Raw genomic sequence first — 20,591 nt, 5'->3', positions numbered from 1 at the left:
TAAAATAATATTCTGTCTCTCTCAGAGCTACATGGGACTCTATTGTAAAATTAGCCATTGTTATTATTTTTTGCTGGAAGATTAGCCCTTAGTGTGGTTGGTTTATTCTTTTTTTTTTGAACGTAGTGCAAAACCTTTTTTTTCTTTTAAAGCAAGCCTACGTCGTGATTTAAGCAAGTACAAATGGAGAAGAATACAAGACAGAAAACAAAACTATGTTTGACAGCGTTCGCTGAGCAAATCATTATAAATTTTGGTTGGATCATCACGCATTCTCCAGCATCATTAGCCATTTTCCCCATAATTTCACTTTACCCCATACCCTCTCAAAGTCTCTCTCTCTCTCTCTCTCTCTCTCTCTGCCCCTCCCACATTCTCGCAGAGACTGAGGAAACACAACCAATAGCCATGGATGAGGTTGTAGTTCTCTACCCATCACCGGCTATCGGCCACTTGATATCTATGGTAGAGTTAGGCAAGCTTATACTCTCCTACCGACCTTCCCTTTCCATTCACATCTTCATTACCGCTGCACCTTACAGTGCAGGCTCCACTGCCCCTTATATTGCTGAAGTGGCTGCCACCATTCCTTCAATCTACTTCCACCATCTTCCCACCATCACCCTCCCTCCCACGACAATCACTCATCATGAAACGCTCACCTTTGAGGTCCTCCGGCTCAGCAAGCCTCATGTCCGCCAAGCCCTTCTGTCCATCTCCAAAAGCCACTCCATTAACGCCGTAATTATGGATTTCTTCTGTGCTGCTTCTCTCTCTGTTGCCTCTGAACTCAACATCCCTGGTTATTTCTTCTTTACTTCCGGTGCTGCGTGTCTTGCTCTTTTCCTTTATCTTCCGACCATTCATGACAACACTACCAAAAGTTTCAAAGATCTTGACACTTTTCTCCATGCTCCGGGTGCTCCACCAGTACTGTCCACTGACATGCCAAAGCCAATGCTTGATCGCTACGATAAGGCCTATGAATACCTTTTAGAGTTCACTACCTGCCTTCCCAAATCTGCGGGAATTATCGTAAACACCTTTGAATTGCTTGAGGTCAGAGCTGTAAAGGCAATATCGGATGGATCATGTGTGCCCAATAGTACCACACCATTTGTTTACTGTATCGGACCCTTAATAGTGACCAAGAATAGAAATGATGGTGTGCCAGAGTGTTTAACCTGGCTTGATTCTCAACCAAGTCGAAGTGTTGTTTTTTTGTGTTTTGGTAGCTTGGGGTTGTTCTCAAAGGAACAATTAAGAGAAATAGCTATTGGGTTGGAGAGAAGTGGACAGAGTTTCTTGTGGGTGGTGCGTAATCCGCCATCTAATAACCACAGCTTAGCCATCTCACCCGAGGCAGATCCAGATTTGGAATCATTGCTCCCTGATGGTTTCTTGGATCGTACCAGGGAGAGAGGATTTGTGGTGAAGTCATGGGCTCCACAGGTAGCAATATTGAATCACAACTCGGTGGGGGGGTTTGTGACTCACTGTGGGTGGAACTCAGTGCTTGAGGCGGTGTGTGCAGGAGTGCCAATGGTGGCATGGCCACTGTATGCAGAGCAAAGGTTCAATAGGGTGTTGCTGGTGGAGGAAATTAAAATTGCTTTGTCAATGAAGGAATCAGAGAACGGGTTTGTAACTGCAAGAGAGGTGGAGAAGCGAGTCAGTGAATTGATGGACTCGGAGGCAGGTAATTCAGCTAGGGAGCGAACCATTGCCATGAAAAACGGAGCCAGGGCAGCAGTGAGTGAGGGTGGTTCATCTCGTGTTGCATTGTCCACACTGGTGGAGTCATGGAAACGTTAATGAGTTAAGTGCGTCTGCTCCGCTTTACTGTGTACATAATTGATTTTTTTTTTTTTTTTTTAAATGTTACTTGCTTGGATGATGTGTTTTTGCGGGTAATAAATAAAATACGAAGAGAAAACTCATCCAGCTAGGGAGAGGTTCTTTTCATCCTTCCTCTATGTGGGCATCGCACTTTAAAAGTTGACTAGTTCTATTTGTATGTATGGCTACAGTATCTGTATGAAAATGACCTGATATTTGTAGCTCAAAATCAATACTATAAGTTTTGATTATTAAATATTAATTTATTTGAAAGTCTCTCTATGATTGACTCCCTCACCAATAATTCAAAACGACCAAGTGGTGGAACTTAGAGTGAAACTCAACTACCAGCTATAAGGCTTTCTCAAAGGAATTCTATTTCAATCATCTCCTTCTCTTATCGAGTGTAAATTGATTTACAATATGGAAGACACTGTAGTTCTGTACCCATCAGCAGGAAGGGGCCATATAGTTCCCATGATAGAATTGGCTAAACTCATACTGGCTAATCACCCTTGCTTCTCTGTCACCATTGTAATCTCCATCCCACCATTTTTAGCTGTCCCTACTGCTCCGTTCATAGATACAGTCTCCACCGCCAACCCTTCCATCACCTTCCTCCATCTTCCCTCCATCTCGCTCCCTCTGGACTCTTCCCTAGACATCCCTTCCCTAACCTTCGAGTTCACTCGCATCAGTAATCCTAATCTGCACCAAGCCCTACTTTCCCTCTCAAAGTCCAAGCTCATCAAAGCTTTTGTTCTTGATTTCTTTTGTAATGCCGCTTTTGAAGTCTCCACTAGCCTTAACATCCCCACCTACTATTTCCTCCCCAGTTCTGCCAGTGGCCTTGCTGCTTTTCTTTACTTGCCTACCATTCATAACACCACTACAAAGAGTTTGAAAGATCTTGATTTGCTTATTGATGTCCCTGGGCTCCCATCCTTACCAGCTTATAACATGCCAATGCTCATGCTCGATCGAAATAGCAAAGTTTATCAATATTTCAAAGATACTGCCATCCAGATGCCAAAATCTGCAGGACTCATCATCAACACTTTTGAATCCCTGGAGCAAAGGGCTCTCAAAGCAATACTAGATAATCAATGCACACAAGGCGAGCCCTTGCCTCCTGTATAGTGCCTAGGGCCACTGACACGGAGCAACAACGGAAGTGAAGGTGTTGAAGATAAACAATTTTGCCTTAGTTGGCTGGACCTGCAACCAAGTCGAAATGTCGTGTTTTTGAGTTTTGGTAGCATGGGAAAATTCTGCGCCAAGCAGTTGAAAGAAATGGCCAGTGGGTTGGAAACAAACGGTGCTCGATTATTATGGGTGGTGCGGCCACCACAAACGCCACCGAATGGCCAGACCCAGCGCTCCCTACAAACAGGTGAGCCAAGTTTGGATTCATTCCTGCCGGAAGGGTTCTTGGAGAGGACCAAAGATAGGGGGATCGTTGTAAAGTCATGGGCGCCACAGGTTGAATTACTGAGTCATGACTCATTGGCGGGTTTGTAACTCATTGCGGGTGGAATTCGATCCTAGAGGCCATTTGTGCTGGAGTGCCCGTGCTGGCTTGGCCACTGTATGCCGAACAAAAACTGAATAGAGCTTTTCTGGTTAAAGAAATGGTCGGTCTGCCCTTGGCCGAGTCGAGAGAAGGACATGTGAGTTCAGCCGAGTTGAAGGAGTGAGTGACTGAGTTGATGTTCTGCGAGGAACGGAAGAAGACTAGAGAGAGGGTGATGAAGATGACAGATAATGCAAGGGCCGCAATCAAAAGAGGGTGGGCCTTCTCTCGCTGCCTTGGTGTAGTTGGCTCACTCATTTAAGCGTGCCTTAAATTTTTATTTTTTTTCTTATTTTCAATTTTATTTAAATTTCTTATCAATAATATTCAAAATATATATATCTATTTTTTTGAAAGAAGAAAATTCATTTAACATTAAGTAGGTAAAGTGAAGAGTACATGTGAAAATTGGGTCACGGATTGTATTTAAAAGAGAGATTGTGCAGCATATTAGAGGTAATTCCATGAGTAGCCATATTACATAACCTTTTGACAAAAGAAAAACTAACAGGGGAGAAACGATCTGCTAATCGTTTGATATCGTTACCGGTACCATGAATTTCTTAGGGACAAGGACCTCCATGAAGGACTTGATAACAATATCTGAATCTGCTTCAAGAATGATATTGTTGAAGCCATTTGATTTAGCTAACAGAATAGCTTCTCTACATGCTAATGCTTCCAACACCAAAGGAGAATAGATTCCTCGTAACAATTTTGGCTTTCCAACCAAGAATTTTGCCAATGTGATTTAGACATAATGCTGCTATTGAGGCTTGCCTTGCCTTTGCATCTACCCCTGCATCAAAATTAATTTTTATAACTCCATCAGGAGGAGTCCTCACACTGGTGTTGTGCTACTGGGGTGATGTAAAATGTGCTCTGAAGAATTGTTAAATTCATTGAAATGCTTGTCTGCCATATTCAAAACATCTTGGAAGCTTCTGTTTTGATTATTGAAACAACTCATTTCGACACTTCCAAATCTGCCACATGATAAACACACTTGCACCAGAAATTCTCTTCCTTGGGCATGATTTGAGAGATCAGCTTCAAGGCGAGTCCAGCAATCGGCCATTGAGCTACCCTGAATAAAAGTTGACCGAAGACGCAGGGGAGAATGGATCCAGACGGATGCAGCTTTTGGATACCCAAAGAAAACATGGTGGGTTGATTCTATTTGCCCACAGAACTTACAAGAGCTGTCAACATGAGGAATTCTTTGTTGAGTAAGTTCTCGAGTTGGGATATTCTCCGAAAGAATACTCTATAAAAATATAGATAATTTACTTGGAATCGGTAATCTTCATATATATATATATTTTTTTTCCAGAAAGCAACATTATGAATATGGGCATTTGGACTTGGAGCTCCTCTCTTGTTCTCTAGCTTATCATGATGAATTTTTCGTGCAATACAGTATCCAGACTTAACCGAATAAGGCCCAAAACGATCATAGTGCCAAACTAATTTGTCTTGTTGCCGAAACAAATACACTGGGATGGAAAGAAAGTTGGAGATTTCATTATCTTCAAAATTGTCCTTGAGAATTTGTCTATTCCAAGCAGTCTTATTTTGATGTTTCTTTCCATCAACTGAATGGGTGAACATAAAAAAAAAAAAAAAAATGTTCTTACCACTGATCAAAATCATAAAATTTTGATTCAAAGTTTAATTTTTTTTTAATTTATTTAGTTTTAATTGAGATTTTAATTTAATGTTTTTATTTATAACTCTGAAATTGATTTTAATATTATTAAATTAAAATTTATTAATAAATTTAATTATTGATTACTTTATTCCAGTTTTTTAGTAGCCTAAGAAATTGTGTGGGTTTGGTATACCCAACACTAATTTGTCGCACTCAATTTGTTGTCCCAAAATAGTCCAAGAGGAGGGTAAATTGGACTTTAATAATTTTTCGGCCCTTGCTTGTAACGTAATGAAAAATTGTGACTTTATTTAACTAGATGCTTCTTAATATATAATGACAGTGATATATATTTCAATAAAATGTCCCTAAGTTGCAAGTCAAGCTTTAATTAATATTTATAGCTACCAAAACATGCATCACAAGACTTTCAACTAATTTCTCATCATACTCATAAATTCTCAAATATACCAACTCAATATATTCAATCAACATTCAAGGTCATGTGTAAAAATTAAATTGCACAAAAGTAAAGAGGTTAATATTAGAGAGATCAAACACAATGATTTTTATAATGGTTCGGTTTAACTAACCTACATCCACTCTCTCAAAGAACCCTCTTTGAGTCTTCTCTCCACTATTTGCTCTTTTAAAGGCAAGAGATCAAAAGCCCTTTGCACTTTTTCAACACCAAACTTTTACCAAGGCAGCTTGAACCTTTGACAAGTACTATCACAAGCACTTACTCTCTCTCAAGCTTCAATAGGTGCTTGTACAACCTCTCTTAAATGCAACTTAATGTTTTAACACTCACTCTTACTCAATACAAATCAAACTATAAAGAAGAGATGAGTTGATTTGCCAATGGTAGCTCAAAGACTTTAAAGCTCTTGAATGAAAGCAATAAATGAAAAATTAAAGTTGGAGTTCAAATGTAAGCTTTCATAAAAAATAAAATGAAGTAATGAAGGTGTATTTATAGTTCCAAATTATTTTAGACCGTTTGAAACCTTTTTGGAATGTTATACACACTGCTCAAGACAAAATGGCCATTATTTTGTCTTATTGTGCGAAGTTGAGCAGCTCTGATCATTTAGCAAACTAATGAAATTTTGGCAACAGCAGTAAACTAGTTAGTAAACTAATATTTTAGCAAATACATTAGCAAACTAATATTTTAGTAAAGCAGTTAGCAAATTAAGTCAACAGCTGCATGACTCAACTTGTAATATTTAAAAATAAAGATTTAGACCTTAAAAGAAAAATAAGTTCCAATAGCAGTATCCAAGATCATGATGAGAAAAAGTAATCAGAAAATAAAGTTTCATTTTTGAGCTCCATTCGACTAAATTATCATCTATTCTTTTCACATAAGACCTAAGACTCAATCTCTAACTCTATGACTTTCATACCTTTACTTTGAGTCTTGGCTTTCATAATCTTGTTCGTTTCTCATTTTGGACTTGTCTTGAGATGCCTTTGAGTATTCTTCCTCCTTAGATGCAACTTCAAAAATTCTTTATGAATAAGAAAAGGAATCTACACATCACTTTAAAGTTGGATTAGATAGATTCTGTTTGAGTTTTGTTATCATCAAAATCAATGCTCATTTTGAGCTATACAGGGTCAACAATCTCCCCCTTTTTGATGATGAAAAAACTCAATTGAATCATCAATCAATAATCATAAAAATGAGCGTAAGATTATGTATATCCAAGCAAGTTAGTATGCAGAACAATGCTCCCCCTAAATATATGCACATAATTTCTAAGACAATTTTCAGCTATACAAAAGCTCCCCCTGAGTTTATGCTATAAGGCATGTTCACAAGATATTCACAATATTCTCAAAAAAATATGCACATAAACATGCTTCCATTTGTCAAAGTGTAAACACATATCCATCCTATTCTCCCCCTTTTGTCATCATCCAAAAAGGAAACAGGAGATATTAACCCAAAAAGAATCAAGTTAGCTCAAAGTTAAACGCAGTAAGCTAAACAGTAGCAAACTAAAAAGGCAGTCAACAATAGTAGCAAACAGACTAGTAAACTAAAAATGCAAATAGGGAACTAAAAATTCAGATTAGATGCTAATCATTTAAGTCTTTTGCTCTTGCGAGTGGCTTTGGAAGGCACCATCTTCTTCCTAGTGGGTTTAGCAGTAGGTGGTTGAGAACTTTGGTCAGCCAACTGGTCATGCTTCTTAGGCTCATCTTCATCAGATGGTGGTTGAAGAGCAGCAGCTAGGGACTGGTATGGATTTGACACAGTCGACTTAGATCTTTTTCTACCTTTCTTGGTTGCAGGGGTAGCAGCTGCAGATAGTTGAGATGAAGCACTCTCTTGGTAATCCTTTAGAGAGGCTTCCTTCTGCTGCGTAGGGGCAGCTGCAGGTTCAACAGGTGGTGCACTTGGAGGTTCAACAGGTGGCTCACTTTTGGGTTTTACAATCTTTTCACTACCATGCTCAATAGGGACATCAGTTGTAGGACCAACTTCAGGTTCAATAACCTGTTCACTAGCATGTTTAACAGGAGCTTCAGCTGCAGGTTCAAGTTCAGATTCAACCACTTGTTCACTTTCATGTGCCACAGCAACTGGAAACTCACCAACCTTATTACTTTCACTCCTATCAGGACTATAAGCAGAGACTTGAGTAGTAGCCTCAACTTTGGTTGGGAAACCAGTTTCCTTGGCCTGCTGAAGAACCACAATTAGCTTCTTTAATTCCTCATTTTGAGTAAGCAAGTGACTCACCTTGTAGTCAACCACATCCACAAATTTTCTCAGAAGTTCAATGGACTGATGGGTTGAACTAAATTGATCATTAATAGCAGTTTTTAGCCCTTGAAGCTCACTCATAAACTCATTTGTAGAATCTGAACCAATCTTAGCTGAGGAAGAACCACCTTTTTCAAACATTTTCTTTCTTCCATCAGTGTCAGAGTGAATTTCTCTAAGCACAATCAAATCAGTCCTAGAACTTTCCTTAGAGACATTTACATTTAGCTTTTTAAACACAGCAGTCAAGAGATGTGCATAAGGCAATTTTCCAATCCCATAAGCATTTCACATGTTCTTGAAAATCAAATAAGCCAAATTCATCCTTACTTTGTTAACAATGTGCCACATGATACACATGTCCAGGTAACTCAAATAACCATAGCTGCCAGACTTAGGACAGAAAATGTAGTTCACCATACTGTGAATGATTTTAATATGTTGAAAAGCTTTTGTGCTAGTGGACTTTTCATTTCTGGCAGTGTTGGCAGGGAAGACTTCATTTTCAAACTCAGCCAAATTAAAGCCTGGAACCCTAGCAACATCTCTATGAGTGGAGATTTTATTTCCATCATTAGGCAAGTTCAAAGCTTTAGCAATTATCTCAACAGAAACAACATATGCACTATCATTCAAAATAACTTCGAATTTGTCTTCATCATCAACTGTTCTTAAAGTTCTATAAAAGTCTTGAACAAGTCTAGGGTAATACGCATTGGTACACTCACAAACAGTCATCCATTCTTGAAACTCAAAAAGTTCTTTGAATTGAAAATTTACCTGACCAAAGTAATCCCATTTGATGAATTTACAATCAAGCAGCGCTTTATCCACTGAACCCGAAGATTGGGCAGCACCCTTTTTGCGTTGGGTATCAATCCCACGCATTTTTCTCCTCTTTTTCTTTTCTGGTGTCGATACAGTGGGTTCAACAATCTTGGATGGGTCGGAGGATGCACTAGTTGATTCAGGTTCAGGTGAGTTCTTCTTTTCTTTTAATTTCTTTCGTAATGCGGCAACAGGGATATCGTCAGATGCCGAGGAGGATGACGAACCAGCAGTATCAGCAGGGATTTTGCGTTTAGTGCGAGCCATCGATGGGAAATGAAGAAAAAATGGTGAAATCTAAAAATGGCTTTTTGTAAGTGATGAATGAAGAAGAGAAGAGAGATGAGCGGTCTGATGAGAATGGGTTTGTTTTGCCAAAAAAAAAAATTTTAAACCAATGCAGAGGAGAGAGAGGGTGACGGTTTCGTGTGGCAGAGGATTTAAGTTTTCTTGAGTCTCGCGCTTTTCTATTCTAGTGTACTTTATTTGGACTTTTTTTTTTAATTTCAAATATATCTATCTATCGTTATATGCACATATATATATTTCTACATGTCTGACACAGCTCTGAGAATGTGATACCAAATGTGAATAGGTAAGTGCATTGCTGGACAAGCAGAGAGTTTCAAGCACAATCACTTTTTGGTTTGAAATTTGAACAGTACACGATATAGCAAACTAATTTTAGTCACGCAACATTAGCATACAACTTAGTAAACTAATTTCTCGAGTATGCAAACAAGTTAGCTAATGTTCTTTAGAGTTTTCTCAGCAAACTTATATCACTGCAATTCACTCACACATTGGATAATATGCAGATATATTACTATGACTTAAATTTCAAGCTAGTGGTTCACACATACCAATTTCCCTTCTAATTTTACAAAAGGTTTCCTCATTAAGTGATTTTGTAAAAATATCAGCAAGTTGATCTTCAAAGACAACAAATTCTATTTTGATATTTCCATTTTGAACATGATCTCTAATAAAATGATGTCTGATCTCAATATGTTTTGTTCTTGAATGTTGGATTGGATTTTTGATCAAGTTTATGGCACTTGTGTTGTCACATCTAATTGGAACAAGATTATATTTTAAACCTAAATCTTCCAATTGTTGTTTCATCCATAAAATTTGAGCAACACAACTACCAGCAGCTATATATTCTGCCTCAGCTGTAGATAAAGCTACTGAAGTTTGTTTCTTACTGTGCCAAGAAACTAGTGCAAGACCAAGAAATTGACAAGTACCTGAAGTACTTTTTCTATCCAATCTACTTTCAGCAAAATCAGAATCACTATAACCAACAAGATTAAATGATTCACATTTAGGATACCATAAACCAATTGAGTATGTGCCAATGAGATATCTAAAGATCTTTTTAACTGCACTTAGATGGGATTCTTTTGGACAGCCAAGCATACCTCTATAAAGCTTGGTATCCACTTCTTTACCTTTTTCATCATTGTCCATTTTAATTGTTAAACTCATAGGAGTGCCCATGCTCTTCAAATCTTCCATTTTAAATTTCTTTAGCATATCCTTGATGTACTTTGATTGATTTATGAAGATGCCATCTTTCATTTGCTTAATTTGAAGTCCAAGGAAGAATGTGAGCTCACCCATCATGCTCATTTCAAATTCATTCTGAATAATCTTAGAAAATTTCTTGCAAAGAGATTCTTTAGTAGCACCAAAAATTATATCATCAACATAAATTTGCACAATGAGCATATCATTATGATGCTTCTTAACAAAAAGTGTTGTGTCCACTTTGCCTCTTTGGAAATCATTTTGTAAAAGAAATTTACTAAGCCTTTCATACCATGCTCTAGGAGCTTGCTTTAAACCATATAAAGCTTTAGTAAGTTTATAAACATGATTTGGATGCTCATGATTTTCAAAGCCTGGAGGTTGTGCAACATACACTTTCTCATCAATAAAACCATTTAAAAATGCACTCTTGACATCCATTTGATAAAGCATAAAGTCCTTGTAACATGCAAAGGCACACAATATTCTAATAGCTTCAATTCTAGCAACCGGAGCAAAGGTTTCATCAAAATCAATCCCTTCCTCTTGGTTGTAGCCTTGAGCCACTAGTCTGGCTTTGTTTCTAACAACATTGCCTTTTTCATCCATTTTGTTTCTAAAAACCCATTTAGTACCAATAATTGAATGATCTTTTGGTTTAGGCACTAAATTCCAAACTTTATTTCTCTCAAATTGATTTAGTTCTTCTTGCATGGCAAGAATCCAACTTTCATCATTTTGAGCATCTTCAAAATATTTAGGTTCAATTTGTGAAACAAAAGCAACATTACCAAAATATCTTCTCAATTGTGCTCTAGTCATCATCCTCTGAGATGGATCATCAATAATGTCTTCTTGGGGATGCTTTCTATGGAATCTCCATTCTTTAGGTAAATCTTCATGTTGGAGCTCATTTACTTGTAATTCTTCCAAATTTGGCATTTCTTCATTGATTTGATCTTCATTGGCATTATGGACATCTATTGTGGTTTCTCCTTGAGTTTCTTCATCTTTGTCATCAATTTGTTCCGTTTCTTGACTTGATATTATATTTTCTTTTTCAAAAACCTGCTCATTATTATCATCAAAAACATTTTTCCTTCTGATAGAAGGGTTAGTCTCATCAAAAAAAAATATGAATAGTTTCCTCAATAACTAAAGTTCTTCTATTGAACACTCTATAGGCTTTACTCTTTGTTGAATACCCAAGAAAGATTCCTTCATCGGATTTAGCATCAAATTTCTTTAAGTTATCCTTCTTGTTATTTAAAATATAGCACTTACAACCAAATACTTTGAAATATGAGATATTTGGTTTTCTTCCTTTCCACAGCTCATAGGGGTCTTTTTCAAAATTGGTCTAATCACAACTCTATTCAACACATAGTAAGATGTATTTACAGCTTCAGTCCAAAAGTACTTTGGCAAATTATTTTCACTCAACATAGTTCTAGTCATTTCTTGCAGAGTCCTATTTTTCCTTTCTACTACCCCATTTTGTTGTGGTGTTCTAGGAGTTGAAAAATTATGGTTGATTCCATATTTATCACAATATTTCTCAAATAAATGATTTTCAAATTCAGTTCCATGGTCACTTCTTATAGATGTGATGCAAAAACCCTTTTCATTTTGAACCATTTTACTAAAAGAGGTGAATTTTTCAAAAGTCTCATCCTTGTGAGCAAGGAAAGATGTCTATGTATATCTTGAATAGTCATCAATAATAACTAAAGCATATGACTTCCCACCAAGACTAGTAGGAGTTACGGGTCCAAATAAATCAAGATGAAGCAATTCTAATGGCCTAGTGGTAGACATAATATTTTTAGATTTAAAAGATGCTCTAGTATGCTTTCCTAGTGCACATGCTCTATATTGAAATTCATTTTCATAGTTAATCTTAGGAAGACCATTAACAAGTTCTTTCTTAGACAATTTTGAGAGTGTATGCATGCTTGCATGACCCAGTCTTCTATGTCACAAATAACTAGAGTTATCAAAAGATACTAGACATATACCATGATTAGTTTCAAAATTATTCATGTCAAACAAGTAATATTGGATCTATTGGCAATGAACAATGTGTCATTATCTAAGTTATTGATTCTACATAGAGAAGAAGTGAACTTTACCTCAAAGCCTTTATCACAAAGTTGGCTTACACTTAGCAAGTTGTATTTCAATCCTTCAACAAGCAACACATCTTCAATACAAGGTTTGGTACCAATTGTGCCATTTTCAATTATTTTTCCTTTCCTTTTATCTCCAAATTTTACATGTCCTCCATCTTTCATTGTGATTTTTAAAAACTTATCATTTTCTCCCGTCATGTGCTTTGAACAACCACTATCTATATACCATTTTTCACTTTCCTTCATCCCTTTGAAACACACCTGAAATTTAATCATTAAGCTTTAGGTACCCAAGCAACTTTGGGTCCTTGGGGGTTAGTGACCTTAGGTAAGGTTTCCTTTGGCACCCATACCTTCTTTACCTTAAGAAGACCTTTCCTAAGTGCACAAGAACTAATCATATGACCTCTTTTATTGCAATAATAACATGTAACATTAGGCAAGAAGGATGTAGATGCTTTAATGAAATGATTCTTATATTTACCATAGTTCATGAAACCATCAAAACCAATTCCATACTTTTCATTTGAAATTCTTTGGTTTCCAAGAAGTACATCTAGAGTTTCTTTTCCTTTTTGTAAATTTTGCCAAATCATTTGTCAAAGACTCTACTTTAGCTTCAAGAACTTTATTTTTCTCAATGAGCATTTCACAAGTTTCTTTTGAGATTTGCAACTCTAAATCTAGTTCTTTAAACAAGGTAATTTGTCCTTTGTAAAATTCATTTTCTTTATACACATTGGACATTGCAATATTTTGTGATCTCAATGATTCAATCTCTAAATTCATTTTAGTGCACTTTCTCTTGTGATTTTTATACTCATCATATACTTTAGCAAATGCAAGCTCAAGTTCTTCTACATTAGAAGATTCATAAGAGTTTACCTCATTGTCACTTTCTTCTTCCTTTTGTGAACTCTCAACTTTCTCTTCAAGTGCCATCATACAAAGAAGAGCAGTCTCTTTGTCACTTGATTCATCATTTGAAGATTCTTCACTGTTGCTCCATACTACTTTCATAGCTTTCTTGCTCCTATCTTCTTTTCCTTTCTTCTTTTTGAGTAATGGGCATTTGGGCTTGATATGTCCAGGTTTGTGATACTCATAACATACAATTTCTTCTTTTGAATCCCTGAAATGTTTATCCTTGGGAGTATACTTTTTCAAGAATTTCTTGTATTTGCTTCCTCCCTTCTTGAAAGCTCTTTTGAATTTTCTTGCAAGCATAGCCATTTCATCATCATCACTTGAAGCACTTGAGTTGTCACTTGAGTCAACTTTGAATGCAATTCCTTTCTTCTTATCTTCATCTTTGCTTGACTTAAGAGCAATACTTTTCTTCTTTTTCTGCTCATTTTCAACTTCATCTTTCTTATATACCATCTCATGTGCAATGAGAGATCCAATGAGTTCATCATAAGTGAATGTTTTAAAATCCTTGGTATCTTTGATAACTGTTGTCTTTGCTTCCCAAGATTTTGGAAGTGATCTAAGAATTTTCTTCACAAGCTCGGCTTCCTCAAATTTTTTACCAAGTGCTTTTAGAAGATTTACAAGATCAGTAAACCTTGTACTCATATCCGCAATTGATTCTCCTGGCTTCATTTCAAATAGGTCATAATCTCAAATAAGAAGGTTTGCTTTGGACTCTTTGACGACATCAGTTCCTTCATAAGTGACTTCAAGCTTATCCCAAATTTCCTTAGCAGATTGATATCCTGAAACACGATTGTATTCATTGAGGTCAAGTAAGCAATGCAAAATATTAATAGCTTTAGCATTTATAGAAATTTTCTTCCAATCATTGTCATCATATTCATCTTCATGTTTTGGAACTTTTGTAGTTCCTGGACCATTCTTTTGAGAAACATGTGGACCATTTTTAATAATTCTCCATGCATCAATATCTACAGATTGTATGAAATTTCTCATTCTTACTTTCCAAAATGAATAATTAGTGCCATTGAAGAGTGGTGGTCTAGTGATTGAGTAGCCTTCAGCTAATGGTGTGGGTATACCGGCAGTATTGCTAGATGAACCAGCCATTATGGATCACTCTAAGGTTGTTACACCCTAAGCAAGAGAGAACCAGGCTCTGATACCAATTTATTGTCCCAAAATAGTCCAAGAGGGGGGGTGAATTGGACTTTAATAATTTTTCGGCCCTTGCTTATAGCCTAATGAAAAATTGTGACTTTGTTCAACTAGGTGCTTCTTAATATATAATGACAGTGATATATATTTCAATAAAGTGTCCCTAAGTCGCAAGTCAAGCTTTAATCAATATTTATAGCTACCAAAACATGCATCACAAGACTTTCAACTAATTTCTCATCATACTCATAAATTCTCAAATATACGAACTCAATATATTCAATCAACATTCAAGGTCATGTGTAAAAATTAAATTGCACAAAAGTAAAGAGGTTAAGGTTAGAGAGATCAAACACAATGATTTTTATAGTGGTTCGGCTTAACTAGCTTACATCCACTCTCTCAAAGAACCCTCTTTGAGTCTTCTCTCCACTATTTGCTCTTTTAAAGGCAAGAGACCAAAAGCCCTTTACACTTTTTCAACACCAAACTTTTACCAAGGCAGCTTGAACCTTTGATAAGTGTTATCACAAGCACTTACTCTCTCTCAAGCTTCAATAGGTGCTTGTGCAACCTCTCTTAAATGCAACTTAATGTTTTAACACTCACTCTTACTCAATACAAATCAAACTATAAAGAAGAGATGAGTTGATTTGCCAATGGTAGCTCAAAGACTTTAAAGCTTTTGAATGAAAGCAATAAATGAAAAATCAAAGTTGGAGTTCAAATGTAAGCTTTCATCAAAAATAAAATGAAGTAATGAAGGTGTATTTATAGTCCCAAATCATTTTAGACCTTTTGAAATCTTTTTGAAACGTTATACACGCTGCTCAAGACAAAATGACCGTTATTTTGTCTTGTTGTGCGAAGTTGAGCAGCTCTGATCATTTAGCAAATTAATGAAATTTTGGCAATAGCAGTAAACTAGTTAGTAAACTAATGTTTTAGCAAACACATTGGCAGTTAGCAAACTAAGTTAACAGCTGCATGACTCAACTTGTAATATTTAAAAACAAAGATTTAAACCTTAAAAGAAAAATAAGTTCCAATAGCAGTATCCAAGGTCATGATGAGAAAAAGTAATAAGAAAATAAAGTTTTATTTTTGAGCTCCATTCGACTAAATTCTCATATATTCTTTTCACATAAGACCTAAGACTTAATCTCTAACTCTATGACTTTCATACCTTCACTTTGAGTCTTGGCTTTCATAATCTTGTTCTTTTCTCATTTTGGATTTGTCTTGAGATGCCTTTGAGTATTCTTCCTCCTTCGATGCAACTTTAAAAATTCTTTATGAATAAGAAAAGGAATCTACACATCACTTTAAAGTTGGATTAGATAGATTCTGTTTGAGTTTTGTTATCATCAAAATCAATACTCATTTTGAGCTATACAGGGTCAACACAATCTAAATTCCATAATTGCCCATTGAACCCACTTTCGTTATTTGAATACTTTATTAATGAATGTGGTTTTTTTTGTAATTTGAAAGTTTATAATTTTAATAATGACTTAAATATTTATAAATTACAATTAATTTCATAAAAAAATTAAATATTAATGCAATTTTTTATAAAAATATTATTTAATTTTTTTAAAGAAAATTGGTTTAATATTTTATTTCTAATTCAATTTATAAATATTCAAAATTGAAAATAAATTATTAAAAACTGTCAATATATGCGCACTAAATTATTAAATATAGTCAGTATATATACTTTATTACTCATAAAAAAATAAATTTTATTTTTATATTTTTAAAATATGATTATTTTAATATATTTTTAAAACATTGATTGATATAATAAAACCGTATTAATATCAATAATTATTAGTAAATTAATAAAAATAAAAATTTTCTAAATTAAAAGTGTCTAAAATGATAAATTTTACTAATAAAATAATAATTTATCTGTAAATTTAATTGGTAGTTCTTCGTGGTGTGTGTGTACGCGTGAGAGCACAATAGAGAAGCCAAGGATAATTTCACGTGGGACAAGAAGACAGAAAGCAAAGAAGACCCGTGAACGTTCACTGAGAGACAATGGCGAACAAACGCATAGATAATGAAATAATCGGACAAAGACAGCCTTGGACTTTTCCTCCAAACAAGGTTTAGACAGACACCCCTCCCCTCTCCAAAAACTACATCGAATATCGCTACTATTTTATTAGCTCGGTTTAATGCGAGGATGAATGTAATAATTTTAAAATTAAAAATTATAATTAAATTTATATATTCATTATACTCATTTTAATTAATTTTATATAAATTTTAATATAAATATTTAATTTAATAATTATAAAAATTATTTTTATATATGTCGTCAATTATATTTTATTTCTCAGAATATATCTGGACTTAATAATTTTATAATTACGTCCGATCTAGCTAATGCAAATCAACTCATTACAATTACAAATCTAATGTATTCATATCTTATACGTAACCTTATTAATAATAATAATAATAATAATAATAATAATAATAATAATAATATTCTTTGGGAGAGTAGTTTTGTTATATTCCAATATATGATCCTCGTGTTCATATCCGATCACCAGCTGTTGCATGTCAATCCATTCAATTCTCTGCATGTGACTAATTAATTAATATGAAAAGATTAATACAACAGCTTGAACATATTTATTATCAATTGAATAAACTAAGCAATATACATCAGTAATTAGATCCATTTTCCATTTAATTATAGTTTCCATGAGATCTAATTAACAAGAAAATATATATCATCAATTATTTATTTTTTTTTAGATTATTCGTAATTATCAAGAAATAACTACCATGTCAAATATATATACATTTATATAAATTATAATAAATGACTAATTAATATATATAATTAATTATTTAATAAATATGAGAATTCAATATGAAACCTCTTAATTCAATCTAGAGTTTCAATTTTACTACTAAAACAAGGCTTTATTGGCATTTGGAAGACTAATAATTATCATGAAATAATATGAAATTTTTTAATTTATATTTAATTTACTATAAATTTAAAATATAAAATATATGTAAAATTTATCAGTTAAATATATATATTTTATATATTTATATTTTAAATTTATAATAAATTAAATTTAAATAAAAAATTTTTAAATAATATAATTAATTTGAAAAAAAAATCTCAAATAATTAATAAAAGTTTATTAATACAAAAAAAATAATGATATTGGTGAGATTCTAAGGCAACAGATGATTAAGTAGCCATGTCCATGCAATTATTCATTTTAAGAGAGGACAAAAAAAAAGTACGGGAATTCTTGAACTAATTAAATTGCTTTTATTTCTTTTCTAAAAAAAGAGTTTTTATTTCGATTTTTTAATAGACTAATAAAGCACAAGAAACTATTAGAGGAGCTTCGATTTGCAACAAACAGAATCGAAGAACCAAAAAAAGAACATATAATCATTATTTAAAAAAAAAAAACATATAGACGAAATTGCATTCATTATACATTCAAATTTTCTTTTATTTTTTGGATCTTGAAACCCTTCTGATCAAGACTAGCAAACAAAGCACACGGTAGAAGACGAAGAATCCAATCAAAATGTAGATGTTACTCCACCTATGCCTCTCATGGAGCCCTCTCTTCTGCAACACATCACCTCCGGTCACCATACACGTATTTGTCTCTTCATACCACAGAAAACACTTATTTACAAGGCAAGAATACTCATTGATGAGAAGAGCATCAAGAGCATACTTGTACATGGACAAAAAATGCATGAAGAGCCAGTACTTGGGCATGCTATCTTGTGAAATGAAATAGCCGGAGAAGAGAAAGAAAGCGCCTAGAAGTATCGTCACTAGCGAGCTTCCAGCTATATAATTTGGAGCAAGAGAGCTCAAGAACATAACAAATGAATTTGCCATCAAGACGATGACCCATATGACCAAAACAAAGTAAGCAAGAGCTTGCCAGGAAGCGCAAAGACCCACTAAGAAATAAACTGAGACCGAGTATATGATAGCGATTGCAAGCAAGTATGGCAAGAAGACAAGAGTGTTTGCTACTAGATAAGATGAGAGTCTATAAACCCCGCTTGAAGTTTCTCTTAGTATAATTGGCCTTTCATTGATGAAGATTGGGAGTGTTTCAGTAGTGGAAGAGAGAAGAAATGTGAGAGTGAAGGCAAAGAGACCAAACCTCTTTTCGATACCTTGCTTGTCGAATCCAATGTTGATGTAGATGGTTCCCAAAACAAGACCCACAATAAGAGCTTCTGATGTATTTGTAAATAAAAGCTGTCTTGTTCTGTAAATAATCATCCAAAACCTATTATAAAGAACAAGGATTTCATGGAGTCTCGAGCTCCTATAACTGATATGTCTTGCTTTGTTGTCAGAATCAGGACTTGTGGCATTGTTATCTGGGGATGCAGCTGGAAGGGATGGTGGTGTACAGGCTTTACTATCCTGGATCTCATTTAAAATTTCCATTGCATATTCAAGGGCATTGAGCTGGGGAGGGACAGTAAAGCCGTTAGAGAGCAAGAAACATTCCAGGGAAGAAAGCGTTCCATGGTGAACAACAGTTCCTTTACATAACAAAAGTAATTTATCAATGGTAGAAAGGATCTTGAAGCTTGGTTGATGAATGGACAAAATCACTGTGCGATGACGTGAAGTAGCAATGGACTTAAGGGTTTGCATTACATTAAGGGCTGATTTACTATCAAGGCCCGAAGTGGGTTCATCGAGAAGTAAAACTGCAGGGTCATGGAGGAGGCTCAGCCCTATTGAAACACGTCTACGTTCGCCGCCTGATAACCCATGAGCTAACCGGGCGTCAGCCAAGTGTGTTAGGCTGAGCTCATTGAGAAGAGAGTCCACAATATTAGCTATTTCGGATGATTTTGGGTGGAGGAGTCGAGCAGCGAAGATAAAAGTTTCAGATACAGTGAGCAAGGGAAGGCATGCATCGTGCTGAGGGACATAAGCTGAGAGCTTCCGAAACGAGGAAGGGTTGATAGGGGAGGAGTTGAGGAGGAGAGTACCAGTTGTTGGGGAAGTGCGAGCTGCTAAAATATCGAGGAGAGAGGATTTTCCAGCTCCACTGGGGCCAACAATGGCAAGGATTTGAGATGGAGAGGCTGTGAAAGACACATCCTGGAGAATATAAGTTGGTGGGGCTGTCGTGCAGGGTTTGAAGAGGAAGAATGGTACAATGCTATTAGTTATGGTAGTACATTTAACATAGCAGATTGATGAGGCTGTTAATTTATAAGTCTTGAGTGAGGCAGGTGGCGGAAGCGGCGGCGGTGGTGATGAAGATGGTGATTGGAGTTCCATGGAGGAGCAGAAGGACAGAGAAGATGAGAGGATATATTTTTGGCTTTAAGAAAGATATATATATATATATATATATGGACAGTAGATTGAGGTTGACAGATTGAGTTTTTGAGTACGTATAATTGAGGTGGTGGTAGATAAGAAGATATGAGAATTAAAAAGTTGGGCCTGCCCCCAAGCAGTTGTATTAAATTAGAAAATTTACGTTAATTTTTTTTACATAATTAAAATATAAATAAAATAAACCCACATCAATTTAATAAAATAAAAAATCCATTAATTGTGAGATTTATTATAATTATAGTGATAAATAGGAAAATTAATTACTTTTTTATTTTATAACTTATTAATTATTTTTCAATTTGTCAAATTTCTATCAAATAAAAAAAAAATTCTATCTCAAAGTAGAGAAGAAAAATCATAATGTGCAAAACCGAGTCAAAAGGCGAGTCAAATGCATGTCCAAATAGTAAGAAAGAAGGAAAGCAGCGATCGAACGCGGACAGATCTGGAAACATGAAATCTTGGGTTTAGGAGAGAGATTGAAACTGGGACAATGGAAACGTTAAGATGCCCATAGTTTAGACCGGATAGTGGCTGTTACATCAAAATTGATCAGATAGATGAAAGGCGTATCAATGAGGTGAACCTCAAATAATAATAATAATAATAATAATAATAATTGCAGCCTTTTATAAAGATAATAATATGAGTCCACCGAAAAAAAAAGATAATAATATGACAAAAATGTCAGTGGTGGATTGTAAGTAAGAGAAGATTTTTTTTGAAATGCAAATGATTTAATTTACTATAATTAATTAAAATTAAAAAATAAA

General features: G+C 35.0%; 2 protein-coding genes and 1 pseudogene across 2 annotated transcripts; 2 read left to right on the top strand and 1 right to left on the bottom strand.

Moving 5' to 3' along the window:
• The first annotated feature begins 309 nt into the window (after positions 1-309).
• Positions 310-2,060, top strand: LOC110658208 (UDP-glycosyltransferase 88A1). The gene has a single exon (XM_058139349.1). It carries the CDS (start codon positions 409-411, stop codon positions 1,813-1,815), a length of 1,407 nt encoding a protein of 468 aa, XP_057995332.1. The 5' UTR covers positions 310-408; the 3' UTR covers positions 1,816-2,060.
• Positions 2,061-2,124: 64 nt separating this feature from the next.
• Positions 2,125-4,821, top strand: LOC131175368 (anthocyanidin 5,3-O-glucosyltransferase-like; annotated as a pseudogene).
• Positions 4,822-17,893: 13,072 nt separating this feature from the next.
• On the bottom strand, positions 17,894-19,815 carry LOC110658209 (ABC transporter G family member 4). The gene has a single exon (XM_021815724.2). The coding sequence runs from the start codon at positions 19,753-19,755 to the stop codon at positions 17,932-17,934; it is 1,824 nt and encodes a 607-aa protein (XP_021671416.2). The 5' UTR covers positions 19,756-19,815; the 3' UTR covers positions 17,894-17,931.
• Positions 19,816-20,591: the final 776 nt, after the last annotated feature.

This window comes from Hevea brasiliensis, chromosome 17 (assembly GCF_030052815.1).
Source record: "Hevea brasiliensis isolate MT/VB/25A 57/8 chromosome 17, ASM3005281v1, whole genome shotgun sequence".
NCBI lineage: Eukaryota > Viridiplantae > Streptophyta > Magnoliopsida > Malpighiales > Euphorbiaceae > Hevea > Hevea brasiliensis.
Note: the sequence above shows the minus strand (reverse complement) of the source record. Positions and strands in the feature narration are given on the sequence as shown.

Coding starts and splice junctions, on each gene's coding strand:
- LOC110658208 (XM_058139349.1), top strand. CDS start 409: ATGGATGAGGTTGTAGTTCTCTACCCATCACCGGCTATCGGCCACTTG.
- LOC110658209 (XM_021815724.2), bottom strand. CDS start 19,755: ATGGAACTCCAATCACCATCTTCATCACCACCGCCGCCGCTTCCGCCA.